Source organism: Mugil cephalus, chromosome 17 (assembly GCF_022458985.1).
Source record: "Mugil cephalus isolate CIBA_MC_2020 chromosome 17, CIBA_Mcephalus_1.1, whole genome shotgun sequence".
Classification (NCBI taxonomy): Eukaryota; Metazoa; Chordata; class Actinopteri; order Mugiliformes; family Mugilidae; genus Mugil; species Mugil cephalus.
The window spans coordinates 4,635,027-4,657,927 of NC_061786.1; the positions used below are offsets into that span (position 1 = coordinate 4,635,027).

The 22,901-nt window shown below is 42.2% G+C and overlaps 3 protein-coding genes across 5 annotated transcripts; 1 reads left to right on the top strand and 2 right to left on the bottom strand.

Moving 5' to 3' along the window:
- The first annotated feature begins 6,533 nt into the window (after positions 1-6,533).
- bend3 (BEN domain containing 3) lies at positions 6,534-10,844 on the top strand. Of its 3 annotated transcripts, XM_047612013.1 has the most exons (5): positions 6,750-7,194; positions 7,598-7,652; positions 7,783-7,961; positions 8,078-9,361; positions 9,467-10,844. In XM_047612013.1, the coding sequence occupies exons 1-5, from the start codon at positions 7,177-7,179 to the stop codon at positions 10,307-10,309; spliced, it is 2,379 nt and encodes a 792-aa protein (XP_047467969.1). In that variant the 5' UTR covers positions 6,750-7,176; the 3' UTR covers positions 10,310-10,844. The 3 variants fall into 3 exon arrangements, with proteins under 3 accessions (XP_047467968.1, XP_047467969.1, XP_047467967.1); XM_047612012.1 differs by lacking the exon at positions 6,750-7,194 and adding an exon at positions 6,534-6,695 and having other exon boundaries at positions 8,078-10,844; XM_047612011.1 differs by having other exon boundaries at positions 6,751-7,194; positions 8,078-10,844.
- A 1,476-nt stretch (positions 10,845-12,320) lies between these two features.
- On the bottom strand, positions 12,321-14,825 carry mtres1 (mitochondrial transcription rescue factor 1). Its single transcript, XM_047611772.1, has 4 exons — positions 14,731-14,825; positions 13,232-13,697; positions 12,860-12,932; positions 12,321-12,753 (listed from the first exon to the last, which is right to left on the bottom strand). The coding sequence occupies exons 1-4, from the start codon at positions 14,747-14,749 to the stop codon at positions 12,571-12,573; spliced, it is 741 nt and encodes a 246-aa protein (XP_047467728.1). The 5' UTR covers positions 14,750-14,825; the 3' UTR covers positions 12,321-12,570.
- A 2,967-nt stretch (positions 14,826-17,792) lies between these two features.
- On the bottom strand, positions 17,793-22,811 carry tmem151bb (transmembrane protein 151Bb). Its single transcript, XM_047611771.1, has 2 exons — positions 22,066-22,811; positions 17,793-21,480 (listed from the first exon to the last, which is right to left on the bottom strand). The coding sequence occupies exons 1-2, from the start codon at positions 22,141-22,143 to the stop codon at positions 20,071-20,073; spliced, it is 1,488 nt and encodes a 495-aa protein (XP_047467727.1). The 5' UTR covers positions 22,144-22,811; the 3' UTR covers positions 17,793-20,070.
- Between the last annotated feature and the right edge of the window lie 90 nt (positions 22,812-22,901).

Consider the following 22,901-nt stretch of genomic DNA (forward strand, 5'->3'; position numbering starts at 1 on the left):
ACAAAATTTCAGAATTTTTTAGAATTGGTTCAACCTGCTTGTTACTGTGCAGCGCGGATGAGGCTGAAATCATAGCTGCTGGATATAGTGGGCGTTTGCCAAACTGAACAGTGGCACCACACCAGTTGTAAAAATGTCTCAAAGTCATGTTCTACCAGGTATGTGCCTCTGCTGATAAGCACAGCTGCAAAAAAAACTTACTTTTTTTTAATGGAATTTGGCGTGATCCTCCCTCTACAGAGGGACTTGGCATGAATCAGGAGTAATGTCATCTATGTTGCCTTGTTATGTCTGTCCCTGTGCCTGTGCATGTGATCCAAGTCTACCCAGGGGCGGGGAAAGGTCACCCAGCCTCTCCCCTTGGCCCAGCCAGCGAGCGCATTGAAGCTCCGCCAAGCAGTAATTATTAATGAAGAGACCTGAGCAAATGGACAGGAAATGCAGAGGTATTGATTGGGCCGGCTGCCCTGCTCTAAGCCGTGCAGGCTGGCGCCAGCCTGGTGGCCTGTGGTTTCCCAGGCTGCTGTCTGCGGAGGGGGGGGGGGGGAGCAGCCAAGGTGTGAAACCAGGCCACTGCTGGCAGCTGTCTGTCACATCCAGGCCACACCTGAAGGACAGAGCACTGGAGACAGGACAGGAGAAAAACAAGACGGGGCACACACGGCTAACAAAGACGGTTCTGTGTAGTTCCAGAGAACAGCAGCGTACGCTGGTACCACGTCAGAACATCTCTAAATTTACAAAGGTTGGAGCGAGTGGCCAGATTAAACACAACATTCAACTTGGGAAATGTATTACAAAGAGTTCCAGTTGCTGTGTTTCTTGGTCCAGGCTAAAATATCTCGACAACCGCTGGCCGAATTTTCCTGGTGTCATGTAAAAGTTTTCATTTTTTTAAGTGATGGTTTGCGCAACACGATGAGACATTCATGGATCCCAGAGGATAAGGCCCAATACGTTCAAATTTCAAAATGATAACATTCAAAATATTGAAATACACACAACTGTTGGATTGATTGCCCTGAAATTTGATATAGACATCAGTGAGCCTCTACTTTTAGATATATAGTGAAGGTCATCAAGTCAAAATATTTATAAGCCTTGTCCTTTAGTTTGTTAAGACAGTGAGCCATCATGAAAGCGGTAAACATTACACCATTAAAAATAAAAGAATAAATAGGACTAGCTTTCAAAATATGAATTGTAGAAATGTTAAGTGGGTATAGAGATTGCTCATGAAGTCAGTATTATTGGGATAAACAAGAGCACAGGGAAATAAAACTGTTAGTGGCAATAGAAGTTTTATTAAAGGTGACTTAGTTGGTATAATGTATGACTATAAGAGTTATGATAAGAAGGTTGGAGAATGATTTATGGCATTCAGATAGGAATATTATAAGAAAAATAACACAACACAAAGATATCAGTAACTTCTATTCCTCTTCACCAGGAGTATTGCTGCTTTTCAAGTGTCTTCTTAACATGTTAGATACAATTACGTGATCAGATACTTCAGAAAGTAACAGTTAAAAAAAAAAAAAAAAAAATAGGGGGCTGAAGGTAAAAAAAAAAATGGATGTGAGGAATAAACATGCGGGCGTGTGAGACAGGAGAGGAGACGATAGGATATGAGAGAAGAAGGCGGAGTTGAAGCGTAAGAGGAGGTGATGTGGAGTGAACTATTTCAAAAACAAGCCCCTGTCTGTTGCTGAGCTGTACGTCCACTTCCTCTGCTGTTTTGGTTTCCGCTGCTCGGCCTTCCTGGGTACAGCGAGGTACTGGATGTGCCAGGGAAAGCCTCAGGCTCTTCATGAAATATTTATCCTTGCCGTGAGGAGACATGAGGAAAGTTACATGGAAAGTTAAAAGGACCAAACAAGGAAAGAGGCTGGGGCACTGCCAGAATGACAAATATAGTTACTAAACAAAACTTTTTCAGAAGACGAGGCCTGGCCTGAGCAATGAAACTGTTGCACGGACACTCCCAGCAGAAATCAACAGAGCGCTGCAGAGAGGATCTGATGGGATGAGGTTTTTGTTTTCAACTTCAAGGGGAAAACAGAGTTCTTCCAGTGGTAAACTTAAAATTTTAATGTAGAACAGAAATCATCTTTTTTTTTCTTCCTTGAGACTTTGCTGCTGCCAGCATTAATCTTTTTGTAATCCACCGAGTATCTGACATAAAGTGAAGAAAGAAGGGGAGAGGTTTTTCAGCTTTATATCCTGCACAGCAGAAACCTGACTCTGTGTTTGCTTACAGTTTCCAGTGGGAGAGTCTTGGGTGTCATGAAAGCAAGAGTTGGCAAGACTATAAGTTTACATCCAAAACACGAAGAGGCTAACAGCGGCCTAGTGTGCCTGGCCCAGACGATGAGTGGTGTAATTACAGCAGGGTCCAGTGGAGAGAGTGGGTCAGCACAGCGCAGTTCAACAGATTCCATTACATACATGGAAACGCTGCCGAAGATGTTAAATTATAAGTGTGACCGAAAAGATGCAGCCTGTCTTGACACTGGAAGGTTCAATGAAAAGTCAAATGTTTTATCCCGGAGATGTTTTTCTGTTTACATTTTAGATGTGAACTTTAAGAAGCAGCATCATTAGGAACTCCCACTGAAACAAAGCAGTAACATTATTTTAGAGTGGGTTGACCCGCTAAATAGGACAGAAAAGCACTGCTATTCAAAATGACAGGACGCACTTTCCAAAATGAAAGCCTTAAAAGTGGTTTGTAAATCATCATTTAAGATAGTTTTTCATCCACTGAGTCATGGCTGATAGAGCGTACGTTCTGGCTTGAAAAGCATATGGAGCAAACTCAGTGTTTAAATTTCATCAATGAACAGTCAGTAATTGATGAGGACTATTATTCAAGCTTCAAGTGAAAACGGTGCAAAAACAACTTTTCCAGCGTTGGAGGGGCTTAATTTAAGTATATGTATAATCCTTGTTCGTCAGTCTTTGACTGTAGAGTTTGAAATATATATTTAAAGACAGAGAGACTCTGATACAAGGTGTTTAGATTGCATTGTGGGAAGTGTAGCTCATATCATTTTTCAATGATATGTTTGTTGTAGTGGTAAATCACTGGAGCCCTCCAAACCCAGTATGTTTTAAGTAGCATTTGTTTCTGACTTGTTCTCATTTCCATATCGCGGCTGGAAATAGACTAGGCATGTCTACAGAATACTTAAATGATAAATAAATAATAAATGATCGGCAGACAGCTGTTTAATTTTTTCTTTTATTTCAGCGGAGAGCAATCACACCTTTGTTGCCAAGAAACGTCATACCCTAAAAATAATGGCATTTCTTTGCAGGTGTTATAGGTTTGCCGCTTGGTTTAGTCTCCATATTTGTTTATAGGGTTTCCGCAACACAAAGACATACATAGAGTCTTGCACATGTGAATGATTCTATCTTTTTGAGTCCTATATATTTAAATCCTGTGATGGCCTGATGTTGTAGTCATGATCTCTCTCTGCTTCCCTCTCCCGTGCATACTGAGAAAGATGCCTTGCAGTCCATGTGACCCTATTAGGAATAGTCCTGTGTGCAAAAAGAGTGAATACGAGTGTGTAGTGACATTAGACTTTCCATTTGTCTTCCTCTGAATGGCCTATCAGTAAACACCTGCTAATATCATCATATAGGTGACGATGATGGATGAAAGTCATTCTCCTGAGATGGGAACAGTATGGCTGATTGGCCTCTTCGACACAGACGAGCATATTGGCCAAAAATGACACTTTAACGAGCTCTTCCCCGTGTTAAGTGCTGCACGCCGGCCCCTCGTCGCATGCCGCCGCCTGGCTGACCCTGGGCCGTGCTTCCCCCCTGCACAGGTCCTGCTCGCTTCATTGGCTGACAGATCAGACTGCCATGGAGACAGCTCATTAGCCGAATAATGAGAGCCGCACCAGCCACACGTTGTCTTGTTATATCATCTCTGTATCGACATATTTGTGGCTGAGAACAGAACATTGGGTGATAGAATTGATGGAATCATGGCAAAGTCTTTTGTTCACCTCAGACTGACAAAAAGGAAACAAGTTCAAGCTTATAGCTCAAGTAACCAGGCCCGTACAGCTGCTAATATCCATTACAAATCAAACTTCTGATTGCAACAAAATGTCTCACTTCCATTTGTTTCCGTCTATTATTAGCAATTTCCCAGAGTTGCTTTTGGCTGTCACCAACTCCATGTTGATAATACATCCCTGCAAAGCTTTATCTGCACAGTCTGAACATGGTATGTCATATAATACTGTGAAACGGTTGGCTTTACTATATCTGTAGTGTGATTTCTAGCAAGAATGGTTGAAATATAAAATCAGGAGGTCAGCACACATAAGCTTTACTGATCGGCTGTCAGTTTTAAGGCTGGTGGTTGTCTTTTCAATGGACAAGTATATTTCCCACAGACAGCTTCAAATTTAAACACCTGCCTGCTTTTTATTGCATAAATGACAGCCTTTTTTTCTTTTTGTAAAAATCATGGCAAATTCAGACAGATTGATACCTCAATTAATAATTAGTTGCACAGAAGAGTATTTGGTGGATGCAGCCATCGTCACATGCATTATCACTACACAACATAGAATGTGTTATTTTGCTTAAGGTGGGGTCTGATGAGCCTCCTGTTTTACACAAAGCCCTCATACTCCTGGTATGCCGGAGCAACAGACAGGAACCATTAAAGCTCATTCAAAAGTTTGTTGCAATCTTTTTCCACTTGAGGGTGATGTTGTCCACATAATTTTGTCTTAGTACTTCAACCTGTGCAGAACAAGAGTTATGGCTTTAAGATCAAAATCTTTTAAAATACTTAGGCCAAAATAAATACACACAGTTTGTAAGATTAGAATTGAATTAAACTAAGCTAGTGAAAATTCAATATCTGTTTATTTTGAACTAAGAAAATAAAAGCCTACATTCATTTCTGCAATACTTGTCATTTTATGCAGCATGTTTAAAACTACAGGAATAACTGCAGAAAGCATGAATGCATCAGTGAAAATCCTATATGTTGTCGACACATTAATGCTGTTCCTTGATGGTTTCTTAGGCAGATGACATATTAATATGTAAAATAGGAGGATTATAATAGTCTATTTTTCCAGTAACACCCGATTAAAAATATAAGCCACAATAGCAAGCCTGATGATGAGCACAATATTTTCACTTTCTCTGAGGGAAATACATTGGCATTCTAGTAACTCGCAGTAAATACAATCATATCAAACTTCTTTTTAATTTCATTTCATTAAACTTTGTGATCATGTACGTTATTAAGCACTGGTTACAGTATACAGTATCAACAAACCTGAGCTGAGTGTTGAAGACAAGAAGAAGAAGAATCCAAGCAATAAACAATACTCTATTGCATTGTTGAGTAAAAGTAGAGAACCACCACATTTAAGGTGTAAGGAGAGAAACACCCATTGTGTTAAATATTTGGGTCATAGTAAATTTGTCAGTGGACGAGTTTCAGAGTAGTTTGTGTATGTTGAGCTACGAGAATGCATTTTAATGCTGATGGTCGAGATGGGATTGTTTCTAGTTATTGTATACCCTTAATAGTTTTAGGTCGTTTGGTATTTTATGGTGGTTACAAATTTAAAAATCAAGTTATATTGATGTAAGGCAATTGTCGGGCAGGCGTGTAGATAGTAGATAGTGTAGATACCATACTTAGAAATAAATAAATGTTGAAGTACCATTAATGCAGGTAAAGTACAAAGACCCAAACTTCACTTATACTTGTATTGGTTTCTTACAGTATGTATACATAATTCAAGATTCAAGAATCATTTGTTGTCATTCTGTGAGTACATAATGTATATACCTACATTAGTTGTCAATTAATAGCAAATTTATGAAAACTGAGATTTATAAGACGCTACTTAAGAAAGAAATGACATGACAATAATTGCTTTATATAAAATGTTGTTTTCATACATATTATTGACTTTAAATCAAATTTTCTTTTTTCTTTCTTTTCTTTTTTTTAATTATTTTTTACACAACGGGCTGTTATTGAAATAAACATCTTTGTTAGCTTAGTTATCTTGGTATTTTTTTAACCACACATAAAAATGTGAGTAGCTAAATTCCAATCATAGAAAATAAAATAGAAGAAAGCTAAAATAGTGATGCTTAATACTTTCTTATCTGTTTGGTGAGGATGCACTGCTCATAATGTATTATTTTAACCTATTAATTAACAAGTAATATATTTTATTAATTAACAAACTGACGTCGACTTTTACTGTGTTTCTAAGACAAACGTCATGACATGATGTCAATCTCAAAATCTCTTGGTGGTTGAAAGGTGCAGGTACATGAGCACGGTACCACTTGTAATTAAATACTTTTTAAAAAGCAATTCTCTTATTTTCACGTAGTTGTGTGAGTTTAACCGTGCTTAACCGAGTTTCTTTATACTAATAAAACTGCAATTGTAGCTCGGTTTATTTTTCACTCCTCTCTCTCTCTCCATCCACAGCTGTGCGGAAGTGACACAGCAGCGCGCGCGCCCCGTCACGTCACGCGAGAAAGCGCAGAAGCCGAGCGAGAAAAAAAAAACATCAACAACAAGAACAACAATTACCTGCAAATAAAGTACCGTGACGGCCCGCAGATATGTTCGGCATTTCGCTAACAGTCCTGAAAGATGGCACGGACTAGTAAAGGTGAGCTCAAACCGCCGGTCACGCGCGTTTACCGTTAATTTACCAAGAGTCAGAGCAGGAGGAGGTGGGGGGGGTGGACTCGTCCACGCAAACATTGCCGCGTCATTAAAATTCACACACAAAATGTAGCGCTAATAAAAACAAATGCTATGCACTGATATCCACGGTGGTGCTTATAGTTGTTAAAATGTAAAGTTTGCGGCGGGCCTTTGTGAAGAGTTACTCCCGCACGACTGGTTTGGTTTGTGTTTTGGTTCAAGGGTTCATGGGCGGAAGAATGAGGAAGTAGCTGGTTATAAACGCTGGAGGGGAGCTAGGAGGGAGCTCGGCGTATGCTGGCACGTACGGCTGAACTATTCCCTGTCAAAGATAGAGCTACTTTACGTTTGTAGGAGGTGAAACACGTTGCATGTTGTTCATCTGATGACCCTGGTAGACCACAAGCGAAACCAGATGATGTGTTTAGCTGCAAGCTGGTCACATGGTGTTTGTCATAACGGTAGCGTATAACAACATTTATGTTAACTTAATAGTTTGTAGCTTTTCATATGATCCGTGCACATATTAAGACTGCAGGCAACTAGTATTTAACTATAAATTAATTGACTAATTATTATCTTAATATCGCAATTGTCGCACATACAGTGATATCTACAGAAAAGTCATCACTGTATGACAATCTTAAAATCATTGTCAGACCAATAGTCTGTAAGTCCCTAACATATTCCTAGAATCAAATGTTTGCCACTTTTGTTTATTAAGTAATTACTAACAAGCATTATTTTCTGTCAGGTAACTGTGATCTAATATTTGCTTTAGCACTACTGTCACAATACATACTGTATGTTAACATATACCCCGTTTTTCCTGTGACTTGACTTCCTGTGTTCCTATCTTTCTAGGCTATGAATTCCTGTGAGCATGGGGAAATTTCAGGCGAAGCGATGCTTGAGAAAGGCAAGTTCCACATCCGTAATCTGTGCAGATAAGTGTTGAACAGACATTCCCACTAGCATGTGTTGTAGTTAAAAAAATATGGTGTAGCTACATTAGAAGGAAGGAGATATAAATGTTGCATCATTTGCAGAACACAAGCATATCCAGGACGTTAAAGAAGAGAGGGAGGACTTTGTTATTTGTGAGCCACCTCAAGGAGATGGGGGAGGATCTCCTGCGGCTACCGGAGCTGGTAAACGGTCATCTGCAGAGATCGACTCTGATACAGACCAGTCCACGAGCAGCAAGAGAGCCAGAATCTCTACAGAGGTAAAATCTATCTAATCATAATATCAAATTAAATATAATATCAAAGAAAATGTGTATTCCAAATACAATATGTTATTTCCATCTGTGCACATTTGAATGTTCCTTACTCTGTCTAGATGAGGCGGCACCTGATGGATGAGAGCAGCAGACATGAGCCTCTTTGCCTCAGCACCGCTGGAGAGAAGAAGGATTGTGTCCAGGAGAAATCCAGAGTCTCCTACAGAAAGCCTCTCTTCAGCATCTCCCACAGGATCTCGGAGAAGAGGAACACACCAAGTCTGGAGCAGCAAGTCAGTCAATGTGGCGTGAATCAGCTCAACTACAGTAGCATCTTCTCATCCAAACTCCAAAGTCCAGAGCAAAACGGCCAAGTGGAGACTTGTCCCCCCACGGACAGCGCAGGACAACCTTCCTCAACAGACTCTAGCCTTTATCCGCTTATTGAAAAAATGTTTTTCATCCTCAATACCTTAAATTCCAGCATGACCCAACTCCACAGTAAAGTTGACTTGTTAACCCTTGAAGTCATGCGGATTAAGAAACAGATCAAACCAGCTGAGATGGTGACGGAGTTCCAGCCTCCACCTGAGTATCTGCTAACGAGTGACGAATTGAATCAACTGATGGAGCAGACATCTGGTGCTGGGGAGCTGGGATGTCGGCTGCTGGTGCATCTGTTCCCGGAGCTGTTCAAAGCTAGGGAGTGCTCTCACGACTGCATGGCGAGCAAGCGAACTCTGGAATCTCTCCACCTGCAGCTGATTCGCAACTATGTTGAGGTATGCTACCCGTTAGTCAAGAACAACAATGTGTGGCAAGAAGAATGCCTCCTTCAGATCAATGACTTCTTTAATCGCTTCTGGGCACAGAGAGACATGGAGAGTGCCCGCCTGCTCAGGAAGCAAACAATCACAGGTGCTGGTATAAAAGCTGAATGTCCTCAGACCTATCGCTTCATTAATGAGCAGGGTCAAGAGGAACACATCTCTGTAGATAACCAACAGAGCAGCCTGTCTGTGTCAGACTTTGCATTCAATACACAAGTCACAGAGGAGTTGGATGAGTTCTCCTCCCCTGAAGACTTTGTAATTTTTCTTATGCACCGTCTCTTCCCTGAGGTTTTTGAAGAGGGTAAAATGCCAGAAGGTTCCAGCAGTTTTAGTAGTGTGGGACAGCTGATTTTGGACTCTGACAAGATGGAAATAATAAGAAAGTACATGGAGGCAAACTTTCCTGACGTGCCCGAGGACAGCTGGCTTCAGGTGTGCATTCAGCACATGGAAGATGCACTTGATGGTCCTCATAGTAATGGCAATGGAAGTGATCCTGACAACATCAACGACGAGGGCTATGACCTGGCTAGCCTTCCTGAAGAGGTTTCTATTATTAAGGTTCCAGAGGTGAGTGAATATGAAAGGCCTAGTCGCAAGTCCAAAAAGTCATTGCTTACTCCTGTGGATTTTGACAATCTAGAAATTCCTCTTCCTGACTTCACTGTTCCCCAGGAGTTCATCTTGTCCAGGGAACAGCTCAAGAACAACTATGAATGTAGCTTGTCCATTGGAAACTTTGCCTCTCGGCTGCTGGTGCTTATGTTCCCTGAGCTCTTTACCCATGAGAACATTAGAAAGCAGTACAACTGCAGTGGTTCCCTTGGGAAAAAGCAGCTTGACCCTGTTCGTGTCAACCTGATCCGTCACTATGTGCAGTTAGTCTACCCTCGAGCCAAAAACGACCGAGTTTGGATGTTAGAATTTGTGGGCAAACTTGATGAGAGGTGCAGGAGGCGTGACACGGAGCAAAGGAGATCTTATCTGCAGCAACGCAAAGTGTATGGACAAGATTCAGACCAGGACTTCCTTTGCCAGCTAAACCAGCTGAATCCGGATAACACTAGAGAGGATCCAGATATCCCCTCTTTACCTCCTGAGAAAAGTAGCAAAGACTTCTGCAAAATTCCCCTCGACGAACTGACTGTATCCAAACCTGATTTCCCAGTACCTTCTGTCTACCTGCTCACAGACACTGAGGTACGGGAAATCGTCCAGCAGAGCCTCTCTGTTGGTAACTTTGCTGCCCGCCTATTGGTGCGCCTCTTCCCGGAGCTCTTCACCCAGGAGAACCTGCGGCTGCAGTACAACCATTCAGGCGCCTGCAATAAGAAGCAGCTCGACCCCGTGCGACTGAGACTGATCCGTCACTATGTGGAAGCAGTGTATCCTGTGGATAAGATGGAGGAGGTGTGGCACTATGAATGTGTGCCAAGCATTGACGAGCGCTGCCGGCGTCCCAATCGCAAGAAATGTGACATTCTTAAAAAGGCCAAGAGGTCAAGCACTGTGTCCTAGTTACAGTACTCTGCAGTTAGTCAACACTTTGTCACAAAAAAATAATTGCACAGTATATAAGCTGAAACTGCATTGTTGAGCTTTTACCAACTGTCCTATGTAGGATGAAGCCAAGCTGTTATGAGTTTCTTCACTAGTCTTCTTACTCATATTTTACCTTTTGGCTACAGCAGTAGATGTTCTAGTTTACATAGTCTTATTATTGTTGGATAAAAAGTTCAAATTGCTCCTATTTATAAGCCAAACTGTCATAGCTTACCTAACATACTGTACTTTGTTGATAAGTGTTGTAGCCTTAAAAATGATAACAATGATAGTAGCTAACAGCATAGATCACACATTTGCTCTATGAATAGAAATGAGTGACAATGGTGTGATATATTTCCATTGCAGTTACTGATGTAGCATTGTGCCACCACTGTTTTAATAACAATTTGCTTATGTTAAGCCTTCTTATAGAAGTTTATATTATAAAGATAATTTAACATGACAATGGATCATGGTAACAAATTTCTAATAAAATCACAAGTATAAATATGACGTGCAACTGGACTGTTTTACATGACAGCACTGACCTGTTCCCATTGTGGGTATGTCACTTGGACATATTAAATACTGGCTGCCCGTACTGAAGGCCTCCTAGCAAGCTCTGCATTGTGCAGCATAAATATTGGCTTGACCCTGTTCACCCTGGCATCGTATGTGATCACGCCACACGTGGGCAGTTTTTTAGTGCAGGTGTAAACACACCCAAGACACAGGATGTTGTTGGGCTGCATGTGAACCACATTCTTCTTGCAGTGCGAGTATGATGTGTCCCTGGTCACTTGTCTAGATTGTCATGAAAAAGGTTGTTCCCTTCTTGAATTATTTTAAGAACTAAACTAATAAGTACTCTCTGTGTCTGCGTGGGTCTTCTCCAGGTACTCCGGCTTCCTCCCACCGTTAATTGGTGATTCTAAATTGGCCATAGGTGTGAGAGTGAATGGTTGCCTGTCTCTTTGTGTTAGCCCTGAGATAGATTGGAAACCTGTCCAAGGTTTACCCCGCTGCTCACCCAAACACAGCTGTGTACCTTACGAGGTACACGTTGCCTATACCGGGTTGGACGCCCTTTTATCTTAAAACTCCCTTAATTCTTCATTGCATTTGAATGCGGTAAATTCACTATCAAGTTCAAGAAACCAGAGATGATTTTAGCTTTGTGACATGGTGCATTATCCTGTTGGAAATAGTCATTAGAAGATTGGTTCACTGTGGTCATGATGCTGAAAATTAACAGTTGCTGCTGCTGCTGCTGCTGCTGCTGCAGAAGCACCGCCACCGCCACCGCCACCGCCACCGCCACCGCCACCATCACCACCACCACCACCACCACCACCACCACCACTACTACTACTACTACAACCCCCAGCCTAAACTGTTAATACAATGCAGGACGGATCCATGCTTTAGTGTTATGTCAAATTCTTACCCTACCATCTCAATGTCATAGATGACTCATCAAACGTGGCAGTGTTTTTTCCAATCTTCTCAGATGAACGTGGATGAGCCCTTGCGAAATGTGGCTTTGGTTTCCTGTTCTTAGCTGACAGGAGTGGCACTCGGTGTGGTCTTCTGCTGCTGTAGCCCATCTTCTTCAGATGCTCTTCTGCGTATCTCGGTTCTAACAAGTGGTTATGCGAGTTCAGCTTGACCCAGTCTGGCCTTGTCCTCTGATGTCTGATATTTTCTCTTTTCCAGATCATCTTGATTGTGTGTACATGCCTATGCCAGCTGACTTGTTGCCATGTAACTGGCTGATAAGACATTTGTATCTACTCTATAAGAGTAGTTGAACAGCCATACCTAATAAGGTGGCCAGTGAATGTATTAAGGATGGAAATTAATATAAAATGTTATGAACAGTTAAGCAAATCAAAATTGCTCATTCAGATGAAAACTCAAAACTTGCAGAAAAAGCCTGTGTGTTCTCCATCGTCATAAGGACGGGATTTTCAAAACTCAAAACTTTGAAGTGCACCTTTTATTGAGTTTCACAACAATGAGGGGAAAGGTACAGATTAAAAATGTTTCTCTTAGTCAACTTCTTAATGTCTGCGACCACTGACAAATATTAACCATCACATTACACCTGTGTGATCCAATCTCTATCCAACATGCTGGAAGCCACTTAAATAGAAGTCATTTGATAGCACTCATATGTCCATCGTTGCCCTCGCTGGCCAATGATGCTACAGTCAGTACTCTGCTATGCAGGTTCACGGCTTAAAGGCCTCTTCCTTGGAAAGCTCGAGGCATTTCCACCGTCGTAGGGCAACTTTATATTTGTCTGTTCTACTGGTTTCACCAAAAACCCTTCTGAGGATGACTCGTGCCAAAGTAACAGTGTTTTTTTCTGGGTCCTCTGATAGTACCATGTCCAAGGTGTCCCCAACTTTAACCTGAAGATCGAACAAAATACAACACATATGTGAGAGGACAGGCTGGGAAATGTGAGAATATGAGGAGTACATCATTTATGAGAAAAAACAAAAAACAAACACTCACTGTTTTACTTTTCTTGATGAGTCTCTGTCCATTTAGTCTGAGATTGCCGCTGTAGAATGCGTCCTCAATTTTACTGTCGGAAGATGAAGTGGAGGTTAATCTCGACTCAGGTTCATAAAATATGTTGTTTTCTGTCAATTGCATGTTTCTATAAATATGATACTAATAACATGACAGACCATTTAAATCAACTTCTACTATAGTGCCATTTTACAGAGTAAATAAGCTAGGAATCTGTTTTGAACATTTTCCTTATTAGCTCAAAAACTCAAATCTGGGCAAACCCATTTATCCACCATCACCCTAGATCTGCTGTTTATAAGGAAAGATGGCCTCCAAATTTGTGAAAGCTGTCAACATGCACTGACTTACTTGCGAGCTATGTCCACGCCAGCCTTCAGTACGGCATCATACCGCAACGACTGCACATATTTCTCCATGTCCTTATAGTCCTTTGGGTAATTTGGATCCACATCTTCATAATCACTGTCCTCTGGGTCTTTTTCATCTTCATCTTTTTCTTTTTCCTGCTCCTCCTCCTCCTCCTCTTCCTGTGCCGCTCTAGAAGAACTCTTCTTCTTGTTGCTTTTAAACCTCAACTGATGAACAGACCAACTCCTGACGGCGTCCCTGCTACGGAGAGGCAACCTGTGACAGGGAAGTGCAGGGAAGGCCGAGCAGCCCCACAGCTGGCGCGTGTGAATGGTCCTCGGACACCATTCAGTGTGCCCCAATCCATATCCAGCAGCCTGCAGGTGGCGAGGGTTCAACCTTCCCAGCTGCCTCATGGCCAGTGCACGTACTACCAAACTCTGCATGTTGGAGCTCCAACCAGTCACTGGAAAATGAGTGGACAGGAAGTATTATGTCTTACCGCTGATCTTGCTGTGCCACCGGAGATAAACCCAGATATGTCAGAAATAGTAACAACAATATACCGACAATGTTGCAAATCAAAGAGGACCAAACGCTCACGTCGCACTTGTTTGTTTTGTCTCTGATCACTGTGACGCCAGTAAAAATAAATTGACACTTTTTGGATTACATCAAAAATACCAAATAATCGACAAAATTTACTAATATTGATGTGTCAAGGGAGTTGTATCTTAATCTCGTTGTGCTGTGTAATATAACAATAAAGGCATTCAATTCAATAATATCCACTCAGCATTGAGTCAATACGAAAAAATAACTAAAGCCCTTAAGAATTGCTTATATTTAATGTCACATTTTACTCCATCATTTTACCATTTATGCTACTAACTGAACTTACTTGTTAAACACTTGTATTGTACATCTATTCTAAATAATCTTAGCTTTCGTTTCGAAGATTGTTTACATTTAATACGGCAACGCCATCTAATTTGGCGCCCCCTTCAAAATAAAAGCCTATCTTTTATTGCTGGGACCAATTTCTGTAGCTTAAGTAAAAATGTATGCATATTTTACATTTGTGCGACACGTTTGCAATAATTGCTCTGCAAAGCAACGACAATACGACATACAAAAGAGATGTGCTATTATGGTAAACCGGAAGTGAAGTGTTTATGACATTGTTTGACACACCAGCCCTGAACAATAAACATCTCTTAAGCATTTAAAGGAAGTAACGCTGTTACTATTTTGCCTTTGGATAATAGCAGCTGTCTGTGCAGGTTGCTGTCAGAGTTTTTAAGTAGTGTACACGTTTAAGCTGAGACGAAGTAGAAGAAAGATGGCGCTGGCTAGCTTGACTTTTCTTCTGGAAGCTCGTGGACGTGCGTGCAAGCCCACGTGCTACCCACTAGGAGCTTTCAGACGAGAATACGCAGTGGAGTCAGTTTCAGGCAAATGTCACTGACATGCGATGACCGTATGGTAGGTCCACTCACCTATAGAATAACCTTTCATCGCTCGCCGCCGCACTTCGTCGCCTGTGTTGACTCCAGTAGTGGTGTCAGCTGATATAAATGTACTGCCACCTATCGCATCAACAGAGAACGGCATGTATGGCCGAGCTCAGGACTGAATGACAACAATGACATTTCTTTATTTTTCATAAAACAATGGTTATCAACAATAATAATGATGATAATAACAAGAATAATAGTAATAATAAGCTTTTCTGCCTGACTATGGTGTCGTGTAGTGGGTTATGGACATTATGATGGACCGGAGTTTGTTCAAGGTCCTTGCATCTGCTTCCGATGTCGGGGTCTCCAGCTTAGCTTTTCCCTCTACCACAGAGCCCACCTTGTGTATCACTTTGTCCAGCCACAAGGTGTCCTTCTTTTTAGTGCAAAGCCACAGCATAGAAGAGGGCACTGGCAACAACAGTCTGGCAGAACTTGTCTGGCAGCTTCCAGCAGATATTAACTAATCTTAGCCTCCTGAGGATAAAGAGATTGATTTGTTTTTTGTTTTTTTCTGTATACCAAGTCCATGTTAGCCGACCAGTCCACTTTGTGATCAAGTTGTAGACCCAGGTACTTATAGGTCTGAACCACCGCTACACACTCCCTGTTGATGGTTATAAGCTGCAGGTGGGGCCTGGCCCTCTAGTAATCCACTACCATCTCCTTGGATTTAGCTGTATTGATCCGAAGGTGGTTTGCTTTGAGACTGGTATGTAAAATGAAGGAAATGAAGACATATTTAAGTTTTTGTGCTATTTTTAAATTGTCAACCAAGTAAACTAAAGTCGTTGGCTTTCAGTGAAGCCTTGTTCAAATGGCACTTTTATCAGCTCATCAGTGGCTTGTTCAGCTAAATCAACTTACAGCCATTTCTGACTTGTTATAATCATGGCAGCACTTCTAGTGTCCGGCAGAACATTGCTCACTAATCAGCACTGTGATAGTGGGAGACATGTAATCAAGTGAATGTGTCAGAGGTCACGCTGTTATTCTGAACGCACCGTACCTTTCTCTGCTTCAAATCATGACTATACTGAAGATGTCTATAGAGGACAGTGCAGAGGACACCAAGCTGTGCAGCATTTTATGGAAACCTAATTACTTGTATCTGAATCAGTCAGATTGACCAAGAGTGACCACAGAAGATCATTACATCTAGCTTTATTCAATAAGAGATAGAAAATAATCTTCATCGGAGATATCTAATTTGAAATACAGAAGTAAAGTAAAAGTTCTCTCAGAGGGGGGCTGTTAAGTTGTGTTCTCAGAAAACAAGTAGCGTCTCCAAAACACTTCTCAAGAGAGGAAACAAGACAAGACACTTGCTCATACACATCAGTCTTACAGACCATGGACGACCGAAAAAGGTTTAATGATAAATCACAGTTAGAGATTTATGGCAGTAACAGAAGAGTAATAGTAACAGTATATAGTACGTATACACTATATTAGGAGGAGGAAACATCCTGTGCCTTCCCTTTATATGCTGAACTACACATTCATTCTCACTAAATCAAGACCAAACAGAACGGGTGATGGAAGGGTATCTTCTAAGTCCTTTGCGAAAGAAGCACCATCTTACTCAGGGACACCAAAACACAATAGTAGTAGAGAGGCTCATTTAAATAAGCCTTGCAGCTGATGGGCTGTGTCCTAATATCGTATTTCTGGGCTAGATTTCATAAAATATGTATTCATAAAACACTCAGACTCAGTTATAGGTCACTTTCTATATATGAGCCATCTTCAGTATCAATGACTCTTCAGACACAGCCATGCAAAACGCAATAATGTCCATAAGAATAATGCTAAATATATTTTACATTGTTATAAAGAAGAATAGAATAATAGATTGACAGTGGTACAAATGCAAATCAAAAGTAATGCCTACATACCCTTATCAAGTGAAACTGCATTTTCTACTGACGGAAGCCTTCCATAAGCCTTAAAACACATTATTACAAAAATATGGAGATGCAGATGATAATAATATAAGTCATGTAAGCAACAGACCATAGGCTTTACTCACTAACAGAGGAGAGAATGTTTATCAAGCCATTCCCGTAGTCACATTTCAAATATACACCATCAGTAAAAAGTTTGGACACACCTTGTCATTCGATTCGGTGAGAAGGTGTGTCCAAACTTTTGACTGGTAGTGTACCTTATGGTAATATAACACTGAATTATTACCACACTAATTCACTGGATAAGATACTTGTGATTGGAAGGGTTGGGGTCAGCGTTTTAAGTCATTTACATTCCTGGAATCTGGAATTTCTTTGGACTGTTGCAGTAACATAGGAGAAGTAAAAAACATCAACCATCTTGTGGCAATTCAATGTTCTGCTGAGAAACTTTTGGACCTGGCATTCGTGTGGATGTTACTTAGACATGAACCACCCACCAAGACCAGACCAGGCACCCCCACCCCATAGTGATGACGCTCCTTGATGGCGGCAAACACACGCGCAAAATCGCTTTAGGAACAACTCAAAAAACTTCACCACAAGGTGTTGACCTGGCCTCCAGATTCATCTGGGATGATCCACAGAGGCCCCTCCCCTCAACCCATAGGACCCAAAGACCCCCACTAACAACATTCTGTTATCAGACACCACAGGACACACTCAGAAGACCCATGTCCATTCTCTGATGAGTTACAACTGTTTTTGAGGCACAAGGGAGACCTACACAATATTAGGAAGGTGGTCATAATGTTGTGTGTGATCGGTGTACGTAAAAAAGCTGAACTGATTTGGTTTGATTGTGAACCATCATGCACAGAAGCAGGACTTGCTTTCCTTTTTGTAACACGGTCTGTAGTCCATAGGTTAACAGTGGACGAGCCCAGGCAGCTGACCAGTGAGCCACAACCCTGAAACAAAATATCACCATATCTCCACGTGACATGAACATGTCTGGGGTGAAAATGACCCGTGGTTGGCTGTGAAGCAGCACTGCCTTCCAAGATTTGTCCCACAAGTCTGAGGAAACCAAGGCGGCAACACCTTCTGACCATACATGGGTGCACCACGGACATTTATTGCAACTTTTATTGTTCCAGCATAAGATAAATTCAAACACACATTTTAAAAGGTCAACAAGTTATTTATACAGCCCATTTTGGTTATAATGACAACAACATTTTGAACTTTTTACAAGAAGTTTGTTTTTGTTTTCTGTCTGAGCTTTTATGTGGTTGTAAATATATCAGCTTGGAATACTTTATTACTTTAAGGGAATTTACATTAACATTCAGCTCCACTACAATTCATAATGTCTAGTGTCACTTGCGTCCAAGTGCATAATAATACTGGCGTCACCACATTATTGAAGACAATGTAAGAACAAGATGTTAAGTGCTAGAATGCATACAATATGTTCCTGTTATGTTATATAAAAGTCTGGATTATAAAGGTTGTATAATGTACGTGTGTAAACGTAAGTGCATTTACATCCTTGCATATGCTGCCTGTAAACTGTGCTCAGAAGAGTCAGGGGTCCTCCACTCAAATCAAATGTCAACATCCAACATCTCTGTCAGTAACGCGTTGGCATGTTGGTGCATGACCACAATCACTATACACGAGACAGTGAAATCACCGCTTTACAGATTAAAAATGGAACATTACTCTGTTCCTATAGACACATAATGGACATACACTACAGTATATCATGTATGCTGGTGGTTTACATTCATGTATGTTGTATGGTCTTTAACACAGAGCCTCATGCAAATTCTGCCATGGATAAAACAATCTTTCCGACTAAATATACACTGTTTGGTTGTCTGACGGATGGTATTCACTTGTTCACATGTAGATTCCAGAAACAAACAAGACAAAGAAACCGCTCCTTGTCTTTCCTGTCCACTCGACTATTGCGACGGCATGTTTATACCACAGTTGCCGGCAGATTCTGTCGTGGCAGTAGGCAGCAGAGAAGTCCAATTCAAGACAAAATTGTGAAAGCACTCATGATAAATTGAAGATGGATGATCTGGTTTTCTAAATGTGTTTTAGTCTGTCAAGGTGAAGGCTCATATGACCAGACAGCATTAGTGAACTGGCAATTTTTCAGTTTCTGGGTCAGTCGAGACAAATTAATTGAATGCTGACGCAAAAATCCGCCCTTAACTACTGCTGCTTTGGTCTTATTTCCTAACAGAGACCCACTCAGTGACATTGTGTCACCGCTTTGAGCTGATTCCAATATGAACAGTCGAGATTTGAAGGATAAAATGTTACAAAAGCACCAACTGTAAACATCGTGTTTACGTGTCTGTCACTTCACTGAGATGGATGCTTCTCTGTGGAGCTGCCACATAGCACCAACTGCCAACAGTCAAACAAGGAGAGCAAAGATGCCCCAGAATGTAATGCAACCACAAGAGTTATATGGAGGCACAGCTCTTAGTTTTTTTTTTTTTTTTTCACTCTGAACAAGCGTCACTTTCTTTTCATTTTCCCACAAACACATTAACCGACAGCTGAAAATAAACGTGTACCTGTTTGACATTTTAAAAGGCATTCTGGGAAATCACATAATAAACCCAACAAGAGTAAAAAAAAAAAAAAAGAAAATAGATACACAAAAAAGTTGCAGCACTTAACGTAAGTAAAAACAAAAAAGAAAAAGAAAAAGAAAGATATTCTAACATGAGCAGTTCAACAGTTAGTGAGAAGATCCGAGAGTTAACACGTCTCTTTTGATGTGGAGGTTTCTGTATGGACCAGTGTTTCTTTGATATGTATTAGAGAAACATATTTGATGGTTTGTCCTTCTTCCAGTTGAGAAGATGGTGTTTTCACAGTTATTGCTGGAATTAGACATAGATCACATACTGTTGTTAATGACACTGAAATCATCAGCTCCAACTTCATCTTTCTGGTCACTTCTGATCTTGTTCTGAGATATCACTGAATGCACTAGAGATACTTAAACAATGACCTCTGAAAAGGTCTTATGAGGTAACTGCTGCTTTAGTTTCATATGTGCTTTACATATGAAAGCTTAAAAACTATGGCAATGGTGCGTACAGTGTAACAGTCTTCGATTCCTCGGTTTTCACTGGAAGCCAGGCCAAAATCATTTTTCCAGGTTCACAAAGCGCTGCCACTTTGTTCTCCACTCACTAACCGCTGTTATTGCTTTGGTGATTCACACATTCAGGATTCAAACAATAACTTCTATATGTAGTGTGGCAATACAGCATGAATGTGTGTCTGTGGCATTGAGATTTGTTTGCACATTGATGTCCAAAGTGTTTGTATGCTACAGAAACGCCACTGCGTTTGATCAGTGACTGCATAGTCATAGAGATGTCTCCACACAGGAGCCATTTCTGTGGAAAGATCTGTGGTTGTGGCAATTCTCGCTGCAGTGGACGATGAGAACTGGGTAGCAAAGTGCATCGTCGTAGTCTGGAGGTCCCTCGTCATCCGTGGTGTGTCGCTCTGATAGACAGCGCGTGTTTTCGCTGGGGCTCTCCTGGTCATCCAAGCTGCCACTCCTCCAGAGGCAGCTGCGCTGGGAGCCATACCGCCTGGCCAAGGAAAACCGACTGCCGCTGAAAGGGATGCGGGAGCTGGCACCAGTACAGATGCTCAGGGCGCTCCTGGAGAACACCGAGGAGCAGCTGATGGCTCTGTGGCAGCGCTCACAGTTCTGACGAATCCCGTTGAAGCTGGATGGGCACTGGGCCAGGTCCATCAATCCAGCCTCTGAGTAACTGGGCACCAGCTGCTGATTGGAGCGAATGTGCCATTCCAGCTCGGTGCTGTCTATGGTGTTAACTCGAGGGATACGACGCCAATATGGTCGATCATCACACGGGGTCACGGGGAGATAATCATGCCCGAAAAGCTTCTCAACACGATAGTGGACGTACGCCGTACGATACTCTGTGAAGACTCTGAGAGGCCAGGAGAATGTGAGGAATGAGGCAAACCAGAAGACATACTGGGACAGGTACCAGGGGTGGCGATCTGGGTCAGAGAGCACCAACACATACTCCTTCAGGTCAATATTTTTCAGGTGCATGCCCTCTCTGGCTTCCATGTAGTCATCAAGGCCCTCATTGTCAGTGAAAAACCTTGCTCTTTGTGTGAGGTAGGAATTCTCTGACTCGACGTTGGCAAAACTAAAGCATTTGGTGAAGCGCATCTTTGTGAGAGCAGACTTCTCCAAGCCCAACAGCTGCTTGGAAACATCCTTGACCCCACAGTGACTGTAGTCAAACTCTGCCTCCGCCACATGGGTGTTGACACGTTCATGGTAAACCTGGGTGCTAGTGTACGCATCTCCGTTGCGGTAACGCGTGACTTGTCGAGTTCGCCGGACGTAGTGGTAGCTGATGGCCTTCCACCAGATGCAGGGTTTCGCTTGCTGCATCCGCTGAATGCGCTCATAGATGCCCTCCACATCCACTTTGTGCTGCAGCTCGTTCTTCACATGACAGTGCCAGCACTCCACAAGATAGACTAAGTAGAGCATGCCCAGCAGGGCCAGAGGGATGTAGATGTAGCCATCAGAGCAGGGACTGTCATGGTACATCATGGATTTTCCTTTGAAGGCACTGTCAAAGGTGAGGCGGGTCACCTTGGTGACGTGACACCAAACCATCGCTCCCATGCAGCCGTACATGAGAACAGACAGGAGCAGGCATTTCCAAAAACTCTCCCGACAAAAGGACTTACTCAGAGATTGCTTCAGGGGTCTTTGCTGTTGAGTCAAAGCACAAAAAAAAAAAAAAAAACACAAATGTGATGAGAAATGGTTAATTCATCACCAGTCTGCTTGCAGTCTGCACTGCTATCGACTGATCACTGCAACCATGTGGTGTAAACAGGTTTGTTTGCATAAGTAGACTTAAATGAAGAAACAGGTCATGCACCCCTGCCCCATAGATAAGAAATGTCCCTGCAAAGAAAATCCTTCTGATAAGATTAAAGATTTGAAACCACTGAGGTCATTTGATGTCATTTTAGAGCTCTCCTGATTACATGTTTGCAGGTTTAAGTGCTGGTAAGATGTGACAGGCCTTGCAGCGTGAAAGGTGAATGGCAGGTAAAGATGCTGACTGGATGATTACCAATCACATGAATCCTGCAATTTGACTCTCTTATAAACGCTACACGACAATGGAAACACACGCATGTCACAACAAATCGCTGTCATCGATCACCTGCATGCAGTGTGTTGCAGCCTGCACATGGATCCATTAGCGGAACCCCTGCGACAAGATCTGACAAACAGACCATAACAAAAGGCGAGTGCTCAACCCCGAAGGATAGCAGGAAATGATACCTCCTCTCTGGTGTCCTCCTCGAACACGGTGGTCGTGCTGCTTTCACTCGCCGTCGCGGCCGATGCTGGAGGAGACATGGTGCTGGGCGGCTAATAACAGGGCGTGGGGTTAGACGAGGAAGAGATTTCACCGCCTCGCTCCGCAGCGTCTCTCAACCAAGACGAGCCACTTGTCACCATTACATCTGCTACCATTTAGAGTCGAGTCGACGGAGGCATCGGGGAGAAGAAAAAGAGCCGGATCTTGGCTGGGAAATGCGGGGGGGAAGCGGGGAGTGTCTACAGAAAAGCCCGCATCCCGCTCCCTGCTGTTCAGCTGTCAGTGCCGCAGTATTATGATGGTAGATTATACTGTATTAGCTGGTCGTCATTACAAAAAGAACAAGTCCTGCCCCTCGGAGCCCTCTGTGCGTTCATCAGCGTGTGCAGGGTCGCTGTCCATGGTGCTGACTGAGGCAGGTGACCGGTGTTGGTGCAGAAACCCGCCGCTTAAAGGGAAAGTCTAACCTAAGCGTGGCCAGTGATTTGGGCCAGTGGAATCTGGTTGAATAGAAAAATCAACAGTTATGACTGAAATTTGTCAGTCACCCAGGTTATATGTGCACACATTTAAACCAACTGGACAATTCTGAGTTTCGTGAAGAACCGAAGTCATGAGGTTTTAAAGAATCAGCCTGCTCATCAACTTCATTAAGCACAGTTTACATGCAAATTCGTTTTTTCAAGTGTAGCACGCTTGGTTAGTAATGAGAGCATATATTAACTGTTGCTATTGTTGCCATTGCTAAAGATTGTGTGCTTTGTGCTCATGTATTCGTAGTGTTAAACCAACGAGA

Coding starts and splice junctions, on each gene's coding strand:
- bend3 (XM_047612011.1), top strand. Junction 7,653..7,782: donor CGAAGCGATGCTTGAGAAAG/GCAAGTTCCACA, acceptor CATCATTTGCAG/AACACAAGCATATCCAGGAC. Junction 7,962..8,077: donor GAGCCAGAATCTCTACAGAG/GTAAAATCTATC, acceptor TACTCTGTCTAG/ATGAGGCGGCACCTGATGGA.
- mtres1 (XM_047611772.1), bottom strand. Junction 12,933..13,231: donor GGCGTGGACATAGCTCGCAA/GTAAGTCAGTGC, acceptor ATCTTCCGACAG/TAAAATTGAGGACGCATTCT. Junction 12,754..12,859: donor TCATCAAGAAAAGTAAAACA/GTGAGTGTTTGT, acceptor TTCGATCTTCAG/GTTAAAGTTGGGGACACCTT.
- tmem151bb (XM_047611771.1), bottom strand. CDS start 22,143: ATGTCTCCTCCAGCATCGGCCGCGACGGCGAGTGAAAGCAGCACGACC. Junction 21,481..22,065: donor AGGAGGACACCAGAGAGGAG/GTATCATTTCCT, acceptor TTGACTCAACAG/CAAAGACCCCTGAAGCAATC.